The 13,808-nt window shown below is 51.0% G+C and overlaps 2 protein-coding genes and 1 long non-coding RNA gene across 9 annotated transcripts in view; 2 read left to right on the plus strand and 1 right to left on the minus strand.

Annotated features, from left to right (window-relative positions):
- Nucleotides 1-9,598, plus strand: part of SLC9A5 (solute carrier family 9 member A5) — a 23,072-nt gene extending 13,474 nt beyond the window's left edge. For all 5 annotated transcript variants that reach the window (XM_042231774.2, XM_015100482.3, XM_060398001.1 and 2 more), the window contains exons 13-16: nucleotides 3,858-4,028; nucleotides 4,548-4,617; nucleotides 5,269-5,403; nucleotides 8,177-9,598. In XM_042231774.2, the coding sequence (XP_042087708.1) occupies nucleotides 3,858-4,028; nucleotides 4,548-4,617; nucleotides 5,269-5,403; nucleotides 8,177-8,655 (855 nt within the window). In that variant the 3' untranslated portion in view covers nucleotides 8,656-9,598. The remainder of the gene's footprint in view (nucleotides 1-3,857; nucleotides 4,029-4,547; nucleotides 4,618-5,268; nucleotides 5,404-8,176) is intronic.
- LOC121816494 (uncharacterized) overlaps nucleotides 1-13,808 on the minus strand; it is a 19,862-nt gene that overhangs the window by 5,406 nt on the left and 648 nt on the right. The window lies entirely within an intron of this gene.
- The window catches only part of PLEKHG4 (pleckstrin homology and RhoGEF domain containing G4), a 10,887-nt gene continuing 10,044 nt past the window's right edge, over nucleotides 12,966-13,808 (plus strand). The window contains exons 1-2 of one of the 3 annotated variants that reach the window (XM_060397999.1): nucleotides 12,980-13,184; nucleotides 13,575-13,626. The gene's annotated coding sequence lies outside the window, so the exon portion shown is untranslated. Of the gene's footprint in view, nucleotides 13,627-13,808 lie in introns of all 3 variants that reach the window. The other 2 variants (XM_012189935.5, XM_060397998.1) reach the window with 2 other exon arrangements.

The following is a 13,808-nucleotide window of genomic DNA, read 5'->3' on the forward strand; positions in this document are numbered from 1 at the left end:
CTGGGGAGGCTGTGATCCAAGGCTCAAGAGGCAACTGGCATCAGTTTGTAGAGAGCTGTAGATGCCCAGTTGAAGAGCATGGGCTTCATCTTGTTGGTTATAACCTTTAGTTTTGTTTTTTTTGTTGTTGTTGTTTTGAGAAAGGTTGGCCTGTTACAAGGATGTTTGGTAGCAGAGAGCAGATCTAATTGGACGGGGTGAGTTGAGAGGCCGGGAGAGCCAGTTGGGAAGCTGGAGTGAAACACTGCAGCTTAGAGCTGGGTGGCTGGAAGGAAGAAGGGCACAAAGGACTGTAAAATCTGCCAGGAAAAGGAGAGGAGTTATAGAGGGCTTGATGGGGGTCACACACAGAAGCAGGAGTGCCAAGGAGGCCTGTGGGTGCAGCTTAACCTGGGGGAGGCAGACATCCAGTTTAGGTAACATGAGTGAGTCCCATGCAGGTTGTGAAACCTCGGGGTTGGAAAGGCCCAACCCATCCAGGCAGGAATCCGCTGCAACCCCGCAAGGGGGCAGCAAGCCATTACCTTGAACCTTTCTGAAATGAGAAGCCAGCTGTGACCATTCTTGGCAGCTTTAACAGTTAGTCAAGGCCGTTTCTACAGAGACGGGAATTCTTTCCCTTTAATTTGCTCCCTCTGGGCTTGATTTGACTCTCTGCACCTCTGCAGAGCAAAAGCCTGCAAAGATGTCAAAACAGCTTCCTTCCACACAGAGGCCTTCTTGCCTTCGGGCCAGCGGCTTCTGTCCCTGGTGTGTCTTCTTCAGCAGTTAGAAATGAGGGCCCTAGGAATTCTATGGTGGACTAGTGGTTAGGATTCCAGGCTTTCACTGCTGTGGCCAAAGAGGCCCCAGATGGAAGGCGCTATGCTAGTTGTGGTTGGCCAGGGCCAGGCACAGGGGACCTTTAACCTTTCTAGTTATGGAAGTTGCCTTTCTCTTCTCGCAGCCCAGGATCCCTCCAGCTCTGGCTCATCACCCTGAGACCTCACACTGTTCGTACAATCAGGCAATCACCCCTCATGTCTTCCTCAGTTAATGACTTTGAAACCCTGTCTCATCCAACCTACGGAGCTTTTGTTTTTTGGTTTACTTTTTCTTATAGAAAATTTTAGTCATTCACAAAACTAGAGAGAATAAAGAAACTCATTTAACCATCACTCAGCTCCAATAATTTCCCCTTACACCCTATCTACACTTTATTATGTTAAAGCAAACTCCAGACAGCATATCATCTCTAAATATTTCCATATGTATCTCTAGGTGGCAAGAATTCCTTTTTTTTTTTTTTTTTTCAAAAAAGACATAGTACCATTACCACATACAAGTAACAGTGATTCCTTCTCACCTCACCTCAAATATCCAGCCAGAGTTCAATACATACCTTTTTCCATCTGGTTTGTTCAAGTTAGGATCCAAATAAAGTCCACACTTTGCATTTTTAGTAAGTATGTCTTTTTATTTTTTTTTAATTTGTAATAGTTTCTTCTTCCTTTTTTCCCTCCTTTTTATTTATTTGCTGAAGAAACTGGATAGATCGTCTTAGAAAATTCTCCATTTTACAGATTTTGCTGATTGTATTCCAGAGATGGTATCTGATATGTTATCCTTGGTACCCTGTATTTCTTGGTAGTTCAATCTAGAGGCCTGGTTGTATTCAGGAACATTCAATAGCTGTGTTATGTATTTCTTATTGTATCACATTAGGAAGTATTGATACATAATGATTGGCTGGCTGTTGATGTGTGTGTGTGTGTGTATGTAAGATTGGTCAATGGGTTTCGTCCAACCAGTTCTTGTGTAGTCGACTAAAAAAAACTGGATTATGATTGTGCTTATCCTTGTTAAAATGTCATCTTATTTGATTTAGCCCATCATTCCATCGTTTGGATCCCATGTCGGTCACCAAAAATCTCCTCAGATTCACATCATATAAAATTCTGTAAAGCCTGTTAACTCTGTATTCATCAAAATCAACATAAAAATGAACATGATAGAGCTGAGGACAGAGCCCTGTGGTCGGCTACTAAAGACTTTCCTCCAGACTGACCTGGATCAAGAATTTTGGGGGTATGGTTACTGAACCAGTTCTAAATCCACTTAGTTATGCCAGCACGCAATCCATAATTCCTCATGTTCTTCACAGAAATATCATTAGAGACAGAAGTGTCTAGTATACAGTTAGAAACACAAGATTATAGTTTAAGAGAGAGACAGACAGGCTGGAGATAAAAAGATTTGGAAGCAATCTACAGCAGAGGTTTCCTGGCCTGGCTATATCAGAATCTCCTGGGGAGCTTACTAGAATACATATTCCTGGCTTCACCTCCTGCAGAGTTTGATTAGTGGAGTGGGATGAGGAATCTGCTCTTAATAAGCCCCTTGAGGGGGCTGAAATGCAGCTGATCTGATGGCTGGTGTCTGGGAAGTACAGATTTATCACTGTGCTGGCTGGCGCTGAGAGAGTCGATACTTTCACTGGGAAGAGCATTGAGATGGGAGAGGGGGCCAAGGATAATGCTGGGGAATGCATATGGAAGAAAAGGAAGGGGAGCCAGCAGAGGAGGTGAGAGAAGGAGCCCTTGGAGGGGCAGTAGCTGATGCCCCTCAGAGCTGTCTCAGAGGCCTGGGGCAAGAGGAGGGCTGGACTTTGCATGGATGTTGCCTAACCAGAAGCCAAGGTACTGATGACTTGGCAGAAAGCTGCACAGTGGTGCTGCAGTCAGGCAACCCCCCTTGCTCCCACCCCAGCTCTATTTCTGACATTCAAGGAATTAATGGGTACTAGGGGAAGTGTCAGAATGTAAGTGTAAAGGTTTAGCAGTAAAAGCAAGGCAATGGTGTCAATGGAAAGGCGTTTTTCAAGGAGGTAAGGGCAGGAACAGGTCTAAAAGCAGAGGCAGGGGGCGGTGGCCAGGGAAGGACTGAAGATGCAAGAGGGTGGAGGACTGGGAGGGAGGAACTGATGGAGAGAAGGGAACTGACGGAGGCAGGGAGTGAGGAGTGAGGAGCCCTGTGAAGGAGCTGGGCTTCTGCACCCACCCACCCCCACCCTAGGGAGAGAGGCACACCTCTGCATGAATGTGTAGAAGAGGGCAGTTGGGAGGAGACTTAAAGGGGATTCTTAGATCCGGCTCAGGGAAGCAGAAAATATGAAGCGTAAAGGAAAGAAACCAGTCTGGGGGTGTGCGGCAGGACAAGAATGATTGGGAACACGTGGGTGGTACTTTGGGAAATTACCAGGAGGTAATGAAAAGGCTGCTAAGCAGTCACGGCCAGAGGTGGAGACAGGTCAGGTGAGGGTGTAGTGGGCTTGCTCTTTATGAGGAAGAATTGGAAAGAGCAGATGGTGGGAGTGGTACTGAACTGGGCACAGGTATGGTTGGACTGAGAGGATCCGAGGTGGCAAGCCTGAGGAGTCATGGTGGCAGCTGCAGAAAGGGCTAAGTGGGGAGAGCCAGCTGGACAGAGTCCTGTGTAGTCACAAGAAGGCAAACGGGCCAGGCATGTGGACTAGGCTCAGATAAACTGAGGTGCAAAGAAGGAAATTGGTTTCATGGCAACCCTGAGGACAGGGCACAGGATCCCCAGTGTCTTGTCACTTCACATCTGAGAAAACTGGGAGAGGGCACGAGGGGATAAGGAAAGCCAAATTTGAGGGGGTAGGTTCTGGGATAAAGAACTGAGAATATAGATTCTGGCTGGGTCTCTATTGTTTTTTTTTTTTTTTTTTTCACTCCATGGCTAGTTCTGGAAACAGCAGGCTGGTAGGAGCTATGGTGACCCTGGGGCTGTGGCGTGGGGTTCCCGTGGGCGGCAGGACACCAAGCCTCATGGCAGGGTGGGGCTGTCATTGCCAGTACAAAGCCAGCTGCGGCCGCCACTTCATCTCTGAGGACGCGCAGGAGCGCCAGGACAAGGAAGTCTTCCAGCAGAACATGAAGCGGCGGCTGGAGTCCTTTAAGTCCACCAAGCACAACATCTGCTTCACCAAGAGCAAGCCACGACCTCGCAAGGCTGGCCGCAAGAAGGCATGTGCTTTCTCTAGGACTCCTGTTTGCAGCTGCAGGCTGATGGCATGCGGTTTTGAGCTCACAGGTTTTGGAATCCAGCCTCGGGGACCTGGGGGCTGCAGCAGCTTGGGTTCCCTTTTGCATCTTCCTGGAGCCCCAGAGGGGAAGGTGAAGCCTTTAGAGGGAGAGCAGCCTCTTGTGGTCACCTGCCCAAGACAGCAGGACCACCTACCAGAGGTGGAGTGAGCAGGAAAGAGGCAGATTCCTTGCTGGGGAAGGGGTGTGGGGACTCCATGAATTTCTTATTCAGCCCAGGCTGATGTACTGAGCATCTCTGCTGGGGTCATCAGACTCTACAACACTTGCTGGGGGTGGGGGGGTCAAGGGATGATAGAACCACTATAATTGACACAGATTCCCTTCTGTGTGGCATCAGGAAGACCTATCTTCTTGTTGACCCCACCAGATGACAGGATTGGGGTTTGGAGTCAGGGCAAGAAGCTTAGGACTTTTTTTTTTTTTTTTTTTGGTCCTTAGAAGGATGGCGTGGCCAACACTGAGGCTACAAACGGGAAACCTCCTCGAGACCTGGGCTTCCATGACACAGGCAAGCAGGGAGTGGGGTGGTGTTAAGGATGGGATGGGGAAGGGAAGGGCAGGGGCCCATCGACTGGAAGCCTGAAGGACCTCCTCTGCATGGCACTCAATGACATGAGCTGGGGCTCTTCCCCTTAGAACTAGATGGACAGGTCTCAGCAGTTACTAGACGTCTGTGACACCTGAGAGCTAACTCCAGGCTACAGACCCTGAGGACCTGGAGAACGTGTCATAAATGGAGCCTGGTCTGGGCCTTGAAGGATGGGTGGGCCCTGGGGTCCAGTGTCCCTGCAGTAAAACCAGGGCCCTAGAAGAGCTGCACACTGATGGGCCTTCCAGCCTTCCAGATGTTTATGCTTCCAGCTGACGCGATGGGATCTAGGGTTGAGAGAAGATGAAGGTGCTAGGAAGTGTGAGTCCCTGATGCTTCCTCTGAGGATCTGTCTTTCCTGTTGCCTCCTGGGGCTCTGGAGCCCCATGCCCCCTCCTCTCAAGCTCCCCACCCCCCTAGGCCAGTGCTGTAACAGCCACAGGACAAAGCAGGTGTCTCTACCAACTGTGGGCTCTTCCTAGATGGACGAGGGGTTGGGCTCCGGGTGGTGCAGTACCAAGAGGCAGCTACTGGGCTGGCCAATCCCACTCAGCTCTTGTCCCTGTCCAGCTGCCGTGATCTTAACCGTGGAGTCTGAAGAGGAGGAGGACAGTGACAGTTCGGAGACAGAGAAGGAGGATGACGAGGGGATCATCTTTGTGGCTCGGGCCACCAGTGAGGTCCTCCAAGAGGGCAAGGTCTCAGGTAACGGCTTCCTCCTGCCTGCCTCCCTCTGGAGCAAACTGGAGCTACACAGTTGGCCTCCTCCCCCTTTGCTGATGGCCTTTACTCCAGACAGTCACTCTGCCTATCTGCTCATTCATTCATCAACCAGCATTTACTCAGCATTTCTTTTATGTCAGACATCTGACATCTATGATCTGATTCAATCCTCACAACAATCAAGATGGCGAAACCGAGTTCAAAGGAACTTGGGACTTGTCTAGAAATCAGCAGAACCAGAATTTGATTCCAAAGCTCACAGCCATTTCACTTGCCTCCCTTTACACTCTGGCGAGAAACACAAGGTGACAAGCAAACCTAACACCAGGTTCTGCTGTGACCCATGCTCAGCACACCAGCCCTCAGGTACAGCCCCCCGTAAGGGTGGCAGCTGGACCTGAGAGGAGCCTGCATTCATCAAAATGGCATTACTGTAGATAAAAACCAACATATATGTGCTTCCGTATGTGGAGACCTAATGAACTCAGAATGCTAACTACCACTGCCAGTTGGCTCAAGAATTCTCAGGTGTCTTTTAAAAAACATCCCATTACAGAAAATTTCAAAATATACAGTAGACAGAATAGTAGAATAAACTCTCATCTCTCTACCACCCATCTTCAATAATTACCTACTCCTAACTGATCTTATTTCACTTACACCTTCACTATGCCCCTTTCTTCACTGGATTCTTTTGAAGCAAATTGCAAATATCATACCACTTTATTGCCAAATACTTCAGCAAGTATCTCTAAAAGATAAGGATCCTTCTTAAAAATATAACCACAATACCATTATCATATCCAAAATCTTTTTTATCAGATATCCAGTCCATGTTTAAATTTCTCTGATTGTCATTTTACAGTAGGTTGTTCAAATAAAAATCCAGACAAAGACCCACACATGAAATTTGGTGGCTAAGTCTCTTTTAACCTATAACACTGGTTCTTGAGGAGGTAGTAGTGATTTTGTCTCCTAGAGCAGCGGCCCCCAACCTTTTTGGCACCAGGGACTGATTTCATGGGAGACATTTTGTCCACGGACTGGGGATGGGTGGGGATGATTCAAGCGTATTACATTTATCGTGCACTTTGTTTCTGATCTAGTGCCGCTGCTGATCTGACAGGAAGTGGTGGTCCACAGCTTGGAGGTTGGGGACCCCTGCCCTAGGGTACTGTCTGGAGACATCTTGCGTTGTCACAGCAGGCAGGGTACCTCTACAATGTGTGGGTAGAGGCCAGGGATGTTGTTAAACACCCTACAATGCACAGGACAGCTCCCTACAGCAGAGTCTCTGCTCCTACCTGTGACAGTGTCAAGTTTGAAAAACCCTGATTTATAGGTCCCCCCACCATACTTTCTTTCCTTGCACTGTATTTATTGAAATAACTTGGTTATTTGTCCCCCAGTCTTTCCTTGTCTGGATTTTGCTGATTGCATCCCCTAAGCATCATTTAATAAATCTGTTTCACTGACCTTTATATTTCCTTCAAATCAGTAATTAAATCTAGATCAGACTTGATAAGCATACTCCATAGGTGGTGATGTTATACTTCCCACTACATCTCACCAGGGAGCATATACCATCTGGCTGTCTCTCTTTTTGTAAGTTAATATTGACTACTGGCTTCAGTTGTTGTTAGCCTGAGCCACCCATTATCAAACTCCCTGTCAGTTTTTCATCAGGTGGTCTTCCAGTCACTGGTGATCACTGCCACATCCAACAGTTCATTCTGGGTTGTGCAATGCTGATATTCTATGTCTATTTTTTGTTTGCATTGATTAGCAGGAATTCTTATATTAAAAAGCCTTCCCTTATCAATTACTTAGTCAGTCTGAGGTACAGTTCATATAGGGAAGAATGGATAAATGCTTGAATTTTTCCTTTCACTTATCAGTTTTCAGACCAATAGTTACCTGATATCCTCTAAAGGTGAACACTGAAGTTTGTTATTAAAATTTAACACAGCATTCCAGGGAGGTAGTTTCACTCTCAGTCACAGCATCAATACATTTCATAACATGGAGCACTTGAAGTCAGGTTCACAGGACTGCTCAGGACTTTATCAGTGAGCAGACACATACTGAGCACCTATTATAGGCAAGGCACTGAGCTTGACTTTGGAGATGAAGGGGTGGTAGATAGCCAGAGGGCTGTTCCTTCCCTGCTTTCCTCTTTCAGAGCCTCAGCCTTTCTGTAATGCCGTGGCTGAGCCTTCCGTTATGGGTGCCCGCACTTCTGGGATTCTCGGCTCACATCCCCTGTGCTCTGGCATCCCCTTTGTGGCTCAGCTTTAGCCTATTTTAATTTTTCGTGAGCTCAGACTCCTGGACTCTGTCCCACCAAAGGGCTGCGGTGGGAACTCAGGCAAGGAGCGCAGTGGCCAAGCCTCGAGATCTTCCTCACCCTGGGCCGGGGGCCTAGCAGGATGTGGTTTAAGCCTGGCACTGCAAGTTGGCTGAGGGCTGATCATAGATGGGTTTTTTCCTGCCTTGCTCTCGCTTTGTTTTGTTCTAGTTGTTTTCATTTGTTCAATAGGTATTTGTTGAGCAACTGCTACATGCTCAGTCCTGTGCTAGGTGCTGGGGACACAGTGGGGAGCAAACCCAGCTGTGGTGCTTCCCCTTGGCCAGGCGTGCATCCAATAACTGCACAAATGGATGCTGCATGGCGACTGCAGAATGAACTTCTGTGCTTATACTTGAGAAAGTGTCCACTGGATTGGCAATGACTGTGTGTGTGCTCTGTCCCCAGGGAGCCTTGAGGTGTGCCCCAGCCCACGCATCATCCCCCCATCCCCAACCTGTGCGGAGAAGGAGCTGCCCTGGAAGAGTGGGCAGGGGGACCTGGCCGTCTACGTGTCCTCAGAAACCACCAAGATTGTGCCCGTGGACATGCAGACAGGCTGGAACCAGAGCATCTCATCCCTGGAGAGCTTGGCATCCCCACCGTGTACTCAGGCCCCAACCATGGCCCGCCTGCCTCCCCGCCCACGGGCCCCGGAAGAGCCCCAGGCCCCTCTCAAGCTGCCCCTCTCCTCTGATCCTCGCTCTTGCTTTGCTTTCCCCCCGAGCCTGGCCAAGGCGGGTCGTTCTCGCAGTGAGAGCAGCGCTGACATCCCCCGGCAGCAGGAGCTGCAGCCCCTCATGGGACACGAGGACCACAGCCATCTCAGCCCCGGCCCCGCCAACTCCCACTGGTGCATCCACTTCAACAAAGGCGGCCGGCTGTAGTCCAGAGACTCGGGGAGCAGCAGGGGGCCGGGGCCCCCATGGAAGTCTTCCCTGCACAATGGGCAGAGGAGCCCACTCAACCGGACATGGGGTTAGAGGGGCCTGGACTGAAGTAGCAGCTGGGCTCCCTTGGGGCGGGTCAGAAGGGTCTCCTGGGCTGGTCCTCACAGGAACCCTTTTCACCACCCTCCTTGCTCCTAAACTCCTGCCACCTTCCCTTTCAATAAGGCCCTAACTCTGGTTCAAAACCCAGTCCAGACATTTTAGAGGCAAGGCCCAGAGACAAGGGGAGCTCATGCCCCTTCCCCAGCAGGTCCTCCTGGGGAGCAGTTCCTGTCCCCCAAGCAAGGGCATCTCTCCTCAGCTGACACTGGGCTGTCCCGCACTCCACCCTGCCCCAGAGTCAGCTCAAGGACAGTACCCTGGCAGTGAGGCTCCACGAGGGGCTGGTCCTCAGAGGGACTGGGCTGGGAGGTGCAGCAGGCTTTGCTACCCTGTTGTCTCAGCTACCCATAGCCAGTTGGTTTGGGGCAGTGGGAATCTGTCTCCACTCCTTGCTTTATCTTCTCCCCTTTGCTGCCAGTCTCTGGGGCAATAGTTACTCCATTTCCAGGACTGAGGCCACAGGGTTGGGCCAGGCTTCGGGTCATGGCTGCTTCCTAGCTGGCATCACTCTGGGGATCTGCTGCTCTGCACCTGGCTTTGGACCTTTCAGATCCTTGGGTCTGAGATTTGTGAGGAGGGGAGATGGTGGCCTCTGGCCTCCCACACTGTCTCGTTTTCTCCTGAACAGGAAAGGAGCTAGGTATCTCAGGATCACTGCTCCACTGCTCTGGGGCTGAGAGGCCTGACTACAATGGAAAGGGGGCTGACTGGGTGGCAGGTGACCTGCCCTGAATTGTGTACCTTGAACCTAAGATACATTAAACATCTCTCAGATGGATGTGTGTCCTGTGCCCATGTGTCTGGGTGTTTTGAGGTGTGAGAAGAGGGCAAGAGGGCATGTGGTGAGGGAGATGGAAACTTTCTACTCTGTGACCCAGGGCTTCCCTGATATGGGTGGTGGACGGTGGGAGGAGGTCCCGGGAAGGACTGTTAGGCCCTATGGCCCTCCTTCTGCTCCCATTCTTTCCCACTACGTCACCTTACAGGAAGCCTGCAGCAAGTCCAGGGGATTGTTCTCTGGGCACGGGGTCACAGAACTGGGAGTCCACAAAATGGGAATGACTTGCAGGAAGAAAGACCCCAGAGGTCAGATGCCAAGGTGCCCAAAGATGCAGCCAACACACACTGGCACCAGATAAACATTCCTCAAATGCCTGGAGGGGGCGGTAGGACAAATGAACAGATGTGTTCCACACATGGCGGGTGGGAGGACAATCTCCAGGGAGCTGGTTACCCTGAGTGTTTCTGATACAAATTGGAGAGTGTGGGGTCCAGAAACATCTAGGGATAGAAATCCCTGATGACAGCAGACCCAGTTTCCACTGGGCCTTTCTATCGATACCTCACACACACACACACACACCATAAAATTCACCCATTTAAAATGTACAGCTTGGTGGTTTTCGAACATATTCACAGAGTAGTGCAACCCTCCCCACAAGCTAAGTTTGGAACAGTTTCATCATCTCCCAGAGAAACTCTGTACTGTCGGCATTCACTCCTCACCCTCTGCTGAGCCCTAGGTAATCACTGACCTGTTGTTCGTCTTCACAGATCTGAAACCCTGAACACACTGCAAAGCTTACACATTTAGTCAGCCTTTTTTCTGACTTATGCCTGGGGAATGTGGGAAGAGAAGGAAGAGTGACTTTCAGGCTTTGCCCTCACACGGCTTATAGTCGGCTGCAATAAGGCCGAGCAGCTGGTCCCAGCCCTCCCTTGCTGGGTATGTTACCTTAGGTATGTTACATACTCTCTCCGAGTTCCAGTGTCTTCATCTCTAAAATGGGATGCTTATTTCATACCGCTGCTGTCTGGATTAGATGATGAAATGAGAAGAATCTAGTACACAGCCTAGCCCGTTGTAAAGGATTATAAATGTTAGTCATTGTTGGTGTTTCGTTACAAGCCCAAGAACATAGAAAGTGCTGTGAGGCCTGAGGAGATCTAGTGGAGGGGGGTAGCTTTGAGAGGGGTATGAGTGTGTGTGTATGATGGGGCTCAGACAGCATGGGTGAAGCTATGTCGGTGCATGTCAGGTGGGAAGAGCAGCATGAATAAAAGACATCTGGAGCACACACAGTAAGAGGCAAGGAGCAGCGAGTGACATGCTGGGGAGAGGCCAGCCAAGGACACAAAGGCGTGGGTGGGGTGACCCTGCCGAGTTTCGGAGGTGGCAGCCTGGGAGAATAGTGACCTAGGGAGTGTGGGCAGTGATGTGCAGTAGGGAGCATGAATGTAGCTGGTGCTGGGGGGAGGATGGGTGAAGGCCTATGTGGAGGAAGGCTCGGTAGGAGGAAAGGCTAGAGATGGAAGACCTGCTGGGAGGCCCAGGGATGTGAAGGTGCTTATGTTGGAGACGGCCGGCAGCTATTCTCAGACCCTGGTGTCAGAACCACTGGGAGCTTGTCAAACACAGATTCCTGGGCCTATCCCAAGGTTCTGACTCAGCAGGTCTACGGGAGCCCAGAAATCTGTAATCTGAACTGGCTTTCCAGAAGGAGAGAGAGACCACATCCTTCAAAAATCACTAGATTAGGAAGGTTCAGAAATGAAATCCACAACTGATGGTGTACGAAAGGGGTGCAGAGGGGCTCCTGGGCCTAGAGCTGGGTAACTAAAAATGGGGGGACTTCCAAGAAAACGGTTGGTCAGAAATGAGCAGACTGAGGGTAAGAAAACCAGGGGAGGCAGGCATCTGGGATGCAGAAAAGCAAACAAGTCACCATCTGACCAGGCAGGATGGTGGGAACAACCTCCAGTGCCTTGAAGGAGGAAGGGTTTTGACCTGGAGGGATGAGCATGAGCATTCCAAGTGTGCATATGTCTGTATACTCAGTCACTCAGTCGTGTCTGACTCTTTACGACCCCATGGACTGTAGCCTGCCAGGCTCCTCTGTCCATAGGATTTCCCAGGCAAGAATACTGGAGTGGGTTGCCATTTCCTCCTCCAGGGGATCTTCCCGACCCAGGGATCGAACCCACATCTCCTGTGTCTCCTGCACTGACAGGCAGATCCTTTACCACTGCGCCACCTGGGCATTCCACAAACAGGGAGACATATTGCGACAAGCTTGTGATCAGGTGAGCTTTTTTTCTATGTAAGAGCTGGACGGGAAGGCTGTGACTATGCCTCCAGATGGCTTCGAATGCCACACTAAGGAGTTAGAGCTCATTTAGGCTGGAGGTGAGATGGGTCTGGAAGGCGTAGAGCATTTGTCACCCGCGCTGTCTAGGGCAGTACTGAAGAGGGGAAGGTTTGGGGTGGAATGAGGGCAATGACTGTGGTTCTCTTATCACTAGGCCCATAGAAACACAGAGCTCCCGCTCCATTTTTGAGTGGCTCGTGTTGGTAAGAAATGTGGAGCTGGCTGGTGAAGGGGCAGGGGAGGGAGGCCCATCCCCATTTCATGATCTCAGTGGAAAAGGTTGCTGTGAGGACATTCTGCTGCCAGAAGAGCCACAGAGCTGGGCCCCATGAGTCACTGCTCAGTCCTGCAAGCTCAGCCCACAGACCCTGCTGTGGTCAGCGGCTCAGGTTGGCTCCAGGCCCAGCCCCCAGTGTTCCCCACTAGGCCCAGTTTGTCCCCATTTCTATCTGTCTCTCTGCCATCCCGGAGCTGTGCATCTTGCCACCCTCTGCCTCTTCTGTGGCCCTCTCCGACTGAGCCTCTGAATCTGCTTCCATTTGTGACTCTGGTTTACATCTGGCTCATAAGTAGAGAGCCTCAGGAGGGCAGGGCTGGCGTGACCAGTCTCAGGCACCCCTCAATATTTATTCCAGGCCCTGTGCTAGATACAAGAAATACAGAAGTGGGCAATACATGGTCTCTGTCTTCATGAGGCTTACAATGCACATTCTGTGCAGAGTGACTAAACCAAGGCCTGGCCCTGCCCCTGAATCTATCCGCCTGTGCCCAGGGGTGCTGGGGTCAGGTATGGCCTGTGGTTTGAGGCCTCCTGTCTTTGGCTCTGGAGGGGTACATGTGCTGGCCAGCAAGTCTAACCAACGCTCACAGGGGGCCTGGCTGGGGTGGGGGTGGGCAGACTGGGCAGCAGAAGGGGAGGGAGGGAGCTGGAAGCAGTGACTCAGTGGGGCGGCTCTAACACAGCTGGGGAGGGAGCCAAGGCTGGTCCTGATGCTCGCTGAAGCTAGAGGAGGGTGGGATGAGAGGGCCTGCGGGGGGTTGGGGATGGAGCAGGGTAACCCCAAGCCTCCTTACTCCCGGCCACATCCCCTGAAGAAGGAGGCTCCTGGGAGGCGGACTTGGTGCTGATGTGGCAGCTGGGACGGTGGGGAGGGGAGGATTGTTGGTGCTCCTTCTGATGCCCTGATTCTCTCCTCTGGCAGCTTCTTGAAGGAGGTGACTACCCTAGAGCCAGGGAAGCCACTGTACCCAGCGCCCTCTCTCTACAAGGAACCCAGGGCCTGAATAAGGTTATGGGGCACAGTGTCTTCTTCTGGCCACATAGGCTACCTTCTTATAATCTTCCCACAAGTTTGGGGGAGTGTCAGGCCAGACCCACATGTCCCCAAAGGGACTTCACACCTCAAAGCTGAGCAAGATCTCATAGGTCAGCTGTCCAAGTGACTTTCACCAGTTCAGGATCCTCTGACAGAGCATGAAATGAAGGGCAGGGCTCCAACACAGCCCCAGAGCTGGCAGCAAGTGGACCTCTGACATACAGGTCTTTCCTAGTTCTCAGGGGGGAATCCCAGGAGAAAGGAGCGACTTTCCTTCTTTCTTTTACAGGTGAGTAAGATGAGGCTCAAGGGGTACTGAGTTGCAGAAGCTCACCCAGCAGGTAAGTGGAAGGGCACACCTGGCCCTCTTCTTCCAGAATCCTGTCCTCAGTTCCAGTCTCTTTGGCTGGATTTTGTGGCAGGGGGTGGGGAGCTGGGGAGAGGGTGTATATGACAGAAGTGCCAAGAATGCAGGGGAGTGGAGAGTCCGGGCCTGGTGGATCCTGGCGAATCTGGGTCAGCA

This window comes from Ovis aries, chromosome 14 (assembly GCF_016772045.2).
Source record: "Ovis aries strain OAR_USU_Benz2616 breed Rambouillet chromosome 14, ARS-UI_Ramb_v3.0, whole genome shotgun sequence".
Classification (NCBI taxonomy): Eukaryota; Metazoa; Chordata; class Mammalia; order Artiodactyla; family Bovidae; genus Ovis; species Ovis aries.